At 47.6% G+C, this 11,557-nt stretch overlaps 2 protein-coding genes and 1 non-coding gene across 3 annotated transcripts; 2 read left to right on the top strand and 1 right to left on the bottom strand.

Annotated features, from left to right (window-relative positions):
* The first annotated feature begins 199 nt into the window (after positions 1–199).
* On the top strand, positions 200–2,886 carry LOC103633435 (uncharacterized). Its single transcript, NM_001149706.2, has 2 exons — positions 200–683; positions 2,646–2,886. The coding sequence occupies exons 1-2, from the start codon at positions 433–435 to the stop codon at positions 2,731–2,733; spliced, it is 339 nt and encodes a 112-aa protein (NP_001143178.1). The 5' UTR covers positions 200–432; the 3' UTR covers positions 2,734–2,886.
* Positions 2,887–3,886: 1,000 nt separating this feature from the next.
* On the top strand, positions 3,887–8,388 carry LOC100381432 (uncharacterized). Its single transcript, NM_001174273.1, has 5 exons — positions 3,887–4,890; positions 7,280–7,372; positions 7,579–7,646; positions 7,756–7,897; positions 8,139–8,388. The coding sequence occupies exons 1-5, from the start codon at positions 4,207–4,209 to the stop codon at positions 8,142–8,144; spliced, it is 993 nt and encodes a 330-aa protein (NP_001167744.1). The 5' UTR covers positions 3,887–4,206; the 3' UTR covers positions 8,145–8,388.
* Positions 8,389–8,718: 330 nt separating this feature from the next.
* Positions 8,719–8,806, bottom strand: TRNAM-CAU (transfer RNA methionine (anticodon CAU)). The gene is given in 2 exon segments: positions 8,719–8,754; positions 8,769–8,806. It is a non-coding gene; the product is annotated as a tRNA-Met (tRNA).
* Positions 8,807–11,557: the final 2,751 nt, after the last annotated feature.

Genomic DNA, 11,557 nt, shown 5'->3' with positions numbered 1-11,557 from the left:
GACGGACGTGTGGGCGTAGTTTCTCGGCTAAAAGTTGCTTGACACGTGGGCTAGTATCTTCATTAGCTCCAGGCCTCCAGACAGCGGTCTGCCTGGCCCGAAGTGGGTCCCACTTCCACATGTCTGCCTGGCATACCATACCCCGCCTCCGCCAGTCCGCCCACGCCCATAAAAAGTACTCGGACCAAGCAGCGGCAGCAAAGCCACGACAGCAGTCGAAGCGCGCGGCGCGCCTGCCTAGCCATCCCGGCCACCCGGGGCCAGGGCCCAGGGGGAGGGGAAACCGAGGCAGGCGGCGGCCGCAGCAGCGGCAGCGCAGGGCGCACGCGCTTCTCGTTTCGTGTCCCCACACCCCAGCCGAGGGGGAGTTGGAGGGAAGTAACCGGAGGCGCAGCTTCAAGGAGGAGGCTGGCGGCCGAGCGTTCGTGCGGCATGGGGAGGGACGAGCTGCTGCGGCGGAGCCTCGTGGCGCTGGCGGCGGCCGTGGCGCTCACGGGCTTGGCCACGGCGTCGCTGCGCAAGGCGGCGGCCACATACGGGTTCGGCATCCTCGCCATCGCTGGCGTGCTGCTCCCGGACTGGGAGTTCTTCGACCGGGACTACTCCCAGTGGCTCACCCCCATGCCCGCCTCCCGACGCACGGCCGCGGCCGCGGCCGCCGACCGGGAGCACGACGTCTGGAAGTAAGACTCCGCAACCTTCTTCCTCCTAGTCCCTCCTTTCCTCTGTTATGTGATATTGTGATGTTTCGCCACGGTCCGTACGTCTGTGGAATCTATGTTATTGGGACTTGGGAGGCTCGGGCACTGCCAAAGATCGCTCGCTCTTAGGTTTCTGAAAAGTAGTAGAATTTTGGTCCTTCTCCTTTTCGGTTATTCCCTATATAAGATCTTGCTTTATTTGGAGTCGACTCGAGGTACAAAACCACACATGTTGAATCTTTGGTTTCAGAATTTGGATTGGATGCAATAAGTTCTTGCTCGTTGACTCGAGGTACAAAACCACACCTGGCAGCGAAACTTCTAGCTACTTCCCCTTTCCAGTTCCAGGATTCGACTTCTTTGACAAAACTCGTGGTTTTGGTTTGTCCGGAAGAGGGTTCTAATGTGCACACCTGCCACTTGCCAGACAATAGTTAGGCTTAGGCACCAACATGTCCCTCCTTCATATTCTGATTTTTTTTTTCTGATGAAAACATGCACGATGTTTGAAACAAAAAAATCTAGCAGATCGGCGAGGCACTCAGATTCGTTCATGTTCCTGTTCCTGTGTGGGTTCGACACAACGGATCGAATGCATGTCGATCTCTGTACGGTCCAGAATATCATCGCATTAATTCTTCATCTACAACCATAGCAATTGATGGGCCCTGATGATACAATATGATCACGGAAACATAGCAAATTGCATGAATGATATTTAGAACAAGAAAAAGGACTGTCTCCCAGCAGCAGTGCCATTTGCGATAGGGACTTGCTGGCCTATAGGTAGTTTTAAGTTGCAGAATAATAGGGTCGCTGGCCGGTGGTCCTCCTGCTTTTAATGCCTCTATCGATCGAATAGGTTCAGCGGCATATTGTTTTTCTTCTTTTTTTTTTTTGCTACGGCAGCTGGAGGTTGGTTTATGGTTGTGTCTACCAGTCTAGGAAACTTGTCAAAACTTATGTGGATGTAAGTTTTAATCATTGATTATTTGCATGGCCTGATGACAGTTGGGCTAGCTGTTGGTGTTTTAACTTTTAAGTAGTGGATTAGGTTGTAGTTGGACTATGAGCAGCTGAAATATCGCCTTCGGGACTATTTTCGTGTCTTCGGATGTATACTTTTCTACAGCTTGGCTACCAGATTGTCGCTACTGCATGTAGAAAGGTGGAACAAATCACTTCTTTTGACCTGGAAAAAAACTTGGGTGCTGTTTGGTTCAAGAAATGTAACGCAAATGGTAATGGTAACGGTTTATGTTCGATTACTACCGGTAATAAATTTAAATAGGCTGGTATCAAATTTTAGTGTGATATCTGATTACGGTTGGACTAAAACAAACATGATTTAACGTAATCAGTTACCCATTACGTTACAAATATGTGAACCAAACGACACCTTGATTTGTCCAGAGGCGACCGAACTATCTTGTGTTTCAGTTTTACTAAAAAAAGGTTCGGAACAAAAGTTTTTATTACAAGACACCCCCAGCTCACACTCCGAATTTAACACGAAATATGAAATGAAAGGCCATCTGTGGGCATCAAAGAACTCCATAGTTAGAAATGAAAGGTGACTGTTACTTTGGTGGTGCTGATTGATTGAGGCAATAAAATTCCAAGCACAACAGGTTTTAGCATAAGATGTAACCGTAATCAGCCTTGAGAGATGCAAATTGATCCTCAGCCCTTGAAGAGAATTTCCATAACAGCTGTTCTACTTGCTTGTATCTTTGAACATCTGATGAAGCTTTTTAGTGCGAGGTGTTCGGATTGTGTTTCAGCCTGACGTGAAATTTAGCCGTTTTTGTTCACTACTTTTAAGTTGTTGAAAACTAGTGTGTGGACAGCAAATATGTCTGCGTCCCTGTTGATTTAAAGATGGTCGCACCATTTGGTTTCCGAAATATTGACCTCCATGCCCTGTTGTTTTGGCTCCTACAGATTCAAGCCCTATCCTCTCAGGGTGGCCATGCTGACGACCATCTACGGGTTCGGTCTTCACAAGTGGTGGACGTACGTATCTAGCTAGCGGAGTGGGTCTTCACAGCATGACCGACGAACCCGAAGGTTGAAATATCATTGATTAGGTTGTAGCCAAGTTCCTCTTTTTTTTGTTGTTGGATTGGAAGAAGCAAAATACTGTGACAGCGCCTTGTCATATATCATCAGTTCTTCACTGTGATCATGAGATTAGCCAGCTGTTCTAATGGGGAGCGACCCTCGACACAAATTGATATATGTAGCGTAACTAGCGATCTTCCATTCGCGCTGCTGCTGCTCTTTGATCGCCGTCATTGCTTCTGAAGGACTATTGCTTCTGAAGGACTATGAATCTTACAGTTTGCTCGTACCCTGTATGTTCTGCTTGCTTGGGTCTCCAGGAGATCGGTTCAGCAGCCCGAGTGAAGTTGTTTTGGTCATTTGGTGTGAGTGGTGTTGGGTGGTTTATTACTAGGCTTGAAGCTAGGCGTCGTTTGACAGAGATCCTCAAGTCTCCTTCATGGTGGGGCCGGCGATGGGACGCTGCAGGTATTTCTTCTTCCCCAAAATGCCCCGCGACTTTCCAATCCATCTGTGCATGCCTCAGCCTCCATCTGTCTGTCCATCATGCATGCACCAAGACCCTTGTCGTACCAGCGCCCTGAAGACAACCCAACCCAGATGGTCGCGGATGATACTTGGCTCACCCTCGAAGTCACACCAGCCCTGCTGGGCCGATGTGGTATTTGAGGAGCCCTCCAACGGGAAGTTATGAAAGATCCGGCGATTGCAAGGTCGGATTATTTGTCGCTTTCGACTTCCTTTTCCCGTTGCGGTGGACGGCGTTCTCGGAACGCTGGTCCGGCAGGGCGGCCTGTGCGCGGCAGGTGCCAGACCAAGAGAGTCGGGCCGGCTCGCGTCGTTTTCGTGACTCGTGAGTCGTGACCTGGTGTGTTGAGCGCTGGGGCCTGGGTGGGAGCCACCAGGTATGGGTCTCTTCCTTGGCTCGCACTCAGATCGGTTTCGATGCGTTTCCTCCGTCGACAAGGCGCTTGCTTGTCCAGTCTGCAGGAACCAGGAACGGGGCTGGTGCTGGTCCCAGCCAGTTTCTCTCTGTCTCTCCCTCTCCGTGCATGGGCCCGCCCAACTTGCAAATATTTGAAGGCTTGCAGTGATGTTCCACTGCGTCGGGCAGGCTCGGCCGCTCGGGCACAAGGAAGGCTGGCTGGTGCAAGTAAAGTATTATTACCGCTACCGCCACTTCACCACGCCGTGACAGAACAGAGTGACACTTCCTCCTAGAGTCCTAGCGTTTCGTTTTTATTACGCGGTGATGGTGAATGATGAGGAGCATCATCTGGACTGAAACCACCCCAGGCCCCGACTCCGGCCAATAACCACGCAACCGCCAAGATTAGCAGAACCCCAGGATTAACCAGGCCACCCCCGCGCTCCAGCCTCCCGCGCCCGGGCCGCCCTCGGGCCCTTCCCCCCTCCCCGCGCGATCGCCGCCGCAGCATCAATGCCTCCACCTCCGCCGCCGGCCGCCTGCAGCAGGGGGCGGTGCAGCGCGCTCAGCTTCGCGGCGGCGCGGGACCGCTGCTTCAGCCACCGCTTCCGCAGGGCGGGGCTGCGCCCGCTCGCCGTGCCGCTCCCTGGCCCGGGCCCCGACGCCGACCCGGCCACCACCGTCCACATGTGGGTGCCCGCGGGCCCGCCGCCGCGGAACCCGCTGCTCCTCCTGCACGGCTTCGGCGCCTCCGCCACGTGGCAGTGGGCGCCCTACCTCCGCCCGCTGATCGCCGCCGGCTTCGACCCCATCGTGCCCGACCTCCTCTTCTTCGGCGCCTCCTGCACGCGCCTCCCCGACCGCTCCGACGCCTTCCAGGCCTCCGCCATCAAGGCCGCCATGGACGCCATCGGGGTCCCCAGGTTCGGCCTCGTCGGCGTCAGCTACGGCGGCTTCGTCGCCTACCGGATGGCCGCCATGTTCCCTGAGGCGGTCCACCGGGTCGCCCTGGTCTGCGCCGGGGTCTGCCTCGAGGAGAGAGACCTGGCGGAGGGCCTCTTCCCCGTGGCCGGGATCGGGGAGGCCGCCGCGCTGCTCGTGCCGCACCGCCCGGAGGAGGTGCGCCGCCTAGTCCGCCTCACCTTCGCGCGCCCGCCCCTCATCATGCCCTCCTGCTTCCTATGGGACTACATCAAGGTTGGTTTTGGTTACTACTGCCACTACTCGGTTTCAGTCTTCAGTGTTTGGATTCTGTCAAATTTTATTTGAAATTTACATTCAATCCGTTACATACTTACATTACACGGTTATAGGACATCTGGTGGGATTATAAAATCACGTTAGGGCTCCCACGTGTTCTCCTCAACCCCCCTCATCTATGTGCTTGGGTGAATTTTCGTAGAATCTAAACTAGATTTCACACTAATCTGCTCTAATACACGTAACTGCGTTGGATTGTAGTATTTCACTTCTCTCTGGTGCACCATGCACGTGAAAAGTGGGGCCAAGTAGTGCTGCACCATATGATAGGGAAGGGACCTCGCTCGCTATACTTGGAACGATTTTCAGCTGGAATGGTTCCTAGATATGGAATCCATCCATGTTCACTAGATCCTGTTCCCAGCCGGTTTGGTTCGATTCCAGTTGTTCGCTGATGTAGCTCCAATCCGGGCTCAGGAGGGAGTGAAAAGTGTGGAATGTCTTGGTTTTATTTCGGATCAGGCCTATCCGAATAGTCATTTAAAGAGTCGGTCCTAATTTCAATCCGGACCAAATCATTTCAGATGGATCGGGGCGTGTCCCAGTCGGTTGTAGGCCAAACCGAACAAGGCCGTACCAGTAGTCAGCAGACTCGTAGCAGAGTAATTGATAATTCACTAGATATTTTATTTGTGATCATCTTCTCAATTTCCTGGATTAGAATTTTTGTGGACGCTGGACACTATAGAGTTCTGACCAGTATTTCACTTAATATGGTTAAGGTTAACACGTATATTTGGTAGAGCCGACAAAGCCTCACAAAGCTTACACGTGTCAATACCATGGGAGCATATCACCTTTTGGCCTTTGTCCTTGTTCTCTTATTTGCATGTTATTCCCTTCTGTGGAAGGCAGAGTATGGACAGAATTACCAGCAGCCATTTGCACGTGCAAGGCCGGTGGTGGCCTGTGAGTGGTGACACCCAATCACATGGCGTTCCCATGTAAACTGAAATAACCACTGGATTTATACTTATATAGTTGTTATGTTCTTTGAGATTTTCCTAAGTATCATGCCAGAAATTTACTTGAAGTTGAAGTGCCGATTTCCTTGAAGCAGAGCGAGCCTTGTTCACAAATCCTTCTCCAAATAAAGTTTAAATTGCTTTTATCTGATGATTCGTTAGGGATTTCGAACATTTTTAAGTATATGCATGAAGCTTGGCTCGTTATCTGAACTTTAAATTCTTTTGCAAGCGAACATTTTTTTTTCCTGAACACGTAAGTTCGTTACATGATGTGCCTCATCATTCTTTATTCCAAAGCTACTTTCTTCCCTCCTAAAAGACTCTACAAAGCTACTTCCCACTTTGCCTTTTCTTTTGACAAGGGCTTACTTCCCTTCTGATCACATGACTGGAAGGATAACTAAAACATCCTTCTGGTAGTGGCTCGGTGGTTATCTAGCTGCTGGCATAAGAGCAGTTTTTTTTACGATCTGAGTGCATTTCATAAGCTTACACATTTATAAGATGTACACTAGTAACATGGATGTGGTGCTTAAAAGGATTTTTTTATATACATCAAACAATGTAGCAACGAACTAGTGGGGTTAATTCCAAGTAAGGCCTTGTTCCCATTTCATATAGATTGAAGTGGATTGGGAGGGATTGAGATGGATTTTGACTTGATATAGATTTAAACCGACTCAACCCATCCAATCCACATGGATTGATGTCAAAACGAACAAGCCCTAAGGGCCTATTCAGTTCCTGAGATTGGTGACCCGGAACGATTGCTAACCGGATTGCTTACCAAATTTATTTAAGGTTTGATCAGTTAGAACGATTTCGGGTGAATTCTGGCACTGACGAGCAGGGCTTAAGGCCATGTTCGTTTGTCCATCGTTCCTGTTGATTAAAGCTTATACTCCCTCCGTTTCTTTTTAGTTGTCGCTGGATAGTTCAATTTTGCACTATCCAGCGACAACTAAAACGAAACGGAGGGAGTATAAATTAGATAAGCAATCCGGCTAGGAACCGTACATGGCATCGGTTCCGTGCTAAGTGCTAACCGAAGGGGCACTGAATGGATACATCTCTATCTTAGGTAGTCGTCGATGTGAACCAATTTTTCAATCGTTCTGTGATAAAAGCCTAAGATTGATAATGTTTCAAAGATGCAAATGGATGAAAAGCGAAAATTAGAAAAACTTGTCTTTGCAATCCTTCATTATGGTAGATTACTTTACCTCATCACTATGAAAAATCATGCATACTAGCTACAAGAGTTCTACAGCAAAAAAAAATAAAAATAAAAAATAAAATCTTTTAGTTTCATTTGCTGATGACCGTCCGACGAGTGTCTCCTTGTTTTACTGCATCAGGTGATGGGCTCTGATCATATCCAGGAGAAGGCTGAGCTGCTATACGCTTTGATTAACGGGAGGCAACTCTGTACTCTTCCAAAATTGACCCAGGTACATAAATCCTAGTGACTAGCGCTCAAGTCAAGCATGTTTATATTATCGTTATTACATTTGAGATCGCTGACTGCTACCTGCTTGTGACAGTATAGTCTCGAACTTCTTATTATCCACTCAATGACCGCGACACCAAAAAAGAAAACAAATGATTTGCAGTTCTCTTCTATTGATACTACTTTTCTCATTTCGATTTAATCCAGCCGACGCTTATAATCTGGGGAGAGCAAGATCGGGTGTTCCCAATGGAGCTGGCTCACAGATTGAACGGGTTCGCTTATGCTAAACTCTGAAACTCTCATACTCGACATGAAGTTTTACTTCACCAAGATCCCCACGAAAATTGTTACGAAATTGCTGACCACTTGACAAATCGACAGGCATCTAGAGGGGAATTCTCGATTAGTTGTCATAAAAAATGCTGGGCACGCGGTCAATATCGAGAAGCCCAAGGAAGTGTGCCGGAGCATCATTGAGTTCTTCAAGGAGCCTGTCGCTGGAGCTGCAAATGCGGACGACAAGGTGGGAACCTTTCATCTCTAACCAAGACAGTGAGCTCTATCAGTTGGAGGACTAATTTATGATTTTTTTCACTCGCTCGATCCTTGGATTGCTCAACAGATGATGCACTAGCCATCATTCAAAACACGCACTTGCACGCAAATAGACGTAGATCATGGAGGCTACTATACTATACACGCATGTTGGCTGACTGGTTTCCGGCGGCAAATCTTAGAACGCTGTGCTGTGGTTCGTCTCGCAGGTGTAGTAGCTTCCACCAATGGCGGACGTGGATAGGTTTTCGCTGGGCATCGGCAGACGGCACACCCGCTTGTGGAACGCAAACACAAGGCAGATACGTGGCATTGTACATCTACATCCCTCTGCCATTGTTCTGATGTACTTAAAGGGTGTATGTAGAGTCATTGCAGTAGCGATTCATAAAGCATGTAACGGGGAACAGAGGGAAACCATAGTGGCTCAAATCCGAGTGAAACCACTGTGTTGTTGCCGTTCTCGGATCCCTGCCCGTATCGCATTTCTCCTGCCATGACGACCACATGGCAAATCGCGGGTGACATCCGGCACTCATGCGGCAAGCAGGCAACGTGTCGCAGAAACTATGGAGTGTTGGTGCATGGAATGGAAGCATACGAGTACGATTTGATCGGTCCCTGTCTAAAATCCAGCATATGATCCCAGCGACTACAACGCGACCCTCGCGTAGTCGCGTGTAAGAGCAGTCTTTTATTCATGGGCCGCCGCAGTCCATTGTTCGTTGAACACACCCGACCCCACGGCCCGTCAGCCCAACAAAGTTAAGCTGGAGGACAAAAAAATTATGGGGTGAGAGAGGCTCGAACTCTCGACCTCAGGATAAACTCAACTTAGCTATGAGACCTACGCGCTAGCCAACTGCGCCACCACCCCTTTGTGATAAAGTGTACTATAAATTTAATGTAACTATATAACAGGCCGGAGACATTATGCTTCAGTTAACTCCGTTTTGTGTGTGCATGCCACTATGTTTATTCGTCGCTTTTCTGAAACTTATGACAGGATAGTAAGAAGGAGAAGGTTCACTTTTAGGGAATGCCACAGAAGATATGATTGGCACAGCAGTTGGCCATCAGTGATGGGTATTGCAAGGTTAATAATATAGCTGCAGTAAGGATCTTTTCATGCTACCTCTTAGTCTATCCAAAGTAAGGTTGTACTCGCTCCATTCACATAATTTAGTTATTTTAGATTTATTATAAGTTAAACTATTTTAACTTTGACCAACAATATATTAAATTATTTTAAACTAAAATAATTATATATTATAGTAGTTTAAGTCATAATAAATCTAATATCTTTACTTTTATATTGTAAAATTTTATGAAATATCCGGTATAACCTGTTAAAGTTGATAGTGGTTAACTTAAAACAAATCTAAAGTGACTAAATCGGAGGCAAATATAGAGAGAAAAATGGATCTCGACAAACCTTCTGCAGCAGGCACGTGTGGGGTGACCGGGTGACGCCAGTGGGGGAGAACCGTGCAATGGCGAGGACGACGTAGGACCTAGGCCCCTAGCTAGCAGCTGAGGCCGACGGTAAGCAACAGTGATGCATGGAACGAAACTATCTGGCTAACGATGATTAATTCATAGACGAACGTTTTCTTTTTCTCACATGTGTGTGATTGATTTTTCTTTTCATTTTTACTAGAGGGGCGATGTGGGAGTGCGTTTTTCTTTTCTCACGTGCGTGATTGATTTCCTTTGTGTTGGATGGAGAGCGTTTTCTTTTCTTTTTCCCACGCGCGCGATTGATTTACTTTATGTTCTTTACGGTGTGTATGTATACATCAGGCACTGCACGTTGTCTCTTGTGTGCGTTTGTCTTGTAGCTCGCGAGTCGCAAACCGTTAGCAGGACTGAATAAACCAAAACCGAAGAATCGAACCGAATTAATCCAAACCGAAACCAAATTACTACTTATAAATTTCGGTTCCATGTCTCAGAAAATCGAAATAATCGAGATAATTTTGGTTCAAAACCTCAGAAAATTAAATTAACCAAAAAAATAAAAATCTCTACTATTTATTAAAGCTGCAAGATAGCCTACCTTTCTCATTCCCCTTTCCCGCACAGCCTATTCTCATTCACATTCCCCTGCACAGTTCACGTCTAGCTAAAATTAAAAAACACACATGGCTCCAAGGGGATTTAAAACCGTGATCCCTTAGACAAATGCGAGCAGTAGCTACCGCTACATCAAATATGTGTTTATGTCTACATCTATGACAAGAAAAACATCTACTACATCTCTCTTCAAGCTCAGTTGCTACCCTTTCACAATGCGCAGTAGTAGATAAGTATCACTGAGATTCTTAAATTATATTTTTTGCATGCGTGGCATTTATTCTCCGTAATATTTTTTCCATGGATCTAACTTGTGAGTCATTTTCATAAACCAACGCCAAGGATGAATGCATGTTTCTTACTTGGAAACCTTGAACAAACACCACTTGCAGGAGGCGCTTGCTAACATTGTGTGAGTATCTTCGAACATGATGTATGCAGAGGAGTAACGCATTCGGTGGTGCAATGGTCAGGTGTACTACCTCGCTGATGAGCCCGAGGTGCACTTCGTCTGGCAGCCCAGCCAAGAGTCATCGGGACTCGCCATGTCGCGCGCGTTCGACGACTACTATATCAAGGACTGTGGTGTCATCTCGGCGCCGGAGGTGACACAGAGGAGGACCGACAACAATGACCAGTTCGTCATCCTCGCTACCGTCGTGGTAGCTTTTTGTGCCGGACTGCCTTTAATTCTCTTCGCAAACACACACACTTGTCTTTTTGTTTAAGCAAGCGCGTATGGTGGTACGTGTCTAATGACTGGCAATATACGAGGGAACTTCTTCGAGCAGGTGTGGGACGTGCTCTCCAACGATGAGACCATGCAAATCGTGGCATATATTGAAGTTTGCATGATACTGATTGTTGCAATGTAGTGGTGAAACAGATAGATTAAAATAACAAAATTTATGTATGGCCAGGATCACAAATGAATTATGAAATCTTTTCTCGTAACAGTAAAACACGTATTTTGTATATAAGTTATCGTGATATTATATGTTCCTGTTGCAACGTACGGGTACTCACCTAGTATAATAGAAGTATAATAGACCAATAGAATTTTAGGCATATCTCAATATAACCTTCCCAAATCCTAAGTATATAACCACACAAGCTCTCCATATCAATCAATCTTCAACTCTAATCCTTCGTCCGATCATCTACGTAGTTTTGCTAAACTTTGAAATTGTGTTGTTTTGATATTTTTTTGCTAAACTACGGTCTCTTTGGTGAGGAACCGGAACCGAACTGAAAGGAACGGAACAACCGAATGACCCGTCACGATCAGGCCGTCGCTTGTGGTGGGGTCACCGCCTTGTCCTCCCCGGTGGGTAGGTGACGAAACCGGGAGCCGGAGCAGACCAGACCAGAGCAGCATATTCCCTCCCCCATTTTCCCATTCCACAGCAGGGGAGGGGAATGCTGTACATGTACTGGAGGCAGACAGATGCATCTCACCCGTCGTGCTCCTGCTGCGCATCAGCGGCTGCGGCTCAACAGGTCTTCAAATCAAACATGCCGGCTCTAGGGAAAAAGACGAACCGACTTTACA

Source organism: Zea mays, chromosome 7 (genome assembly GCF_902167145.1).
Source record: "Zea mays cultivar B73 chromosome 7, Zm-B73-REFERENCE-NAM-5.0, whole genome shotgun sequence".
In the NCBI taxonomy this organism is placed as follows: domain Eukaryota; kingdom Viridiplantae; phylum Streptophyta; class Magnoliopsida; order Poales; family Poaceae; genus Zea; species Zea mays.
Note: the sequence above shows the minus strand (reverse complement) of the source record. Positions and strands in the feature narration are given on the sequence as shown.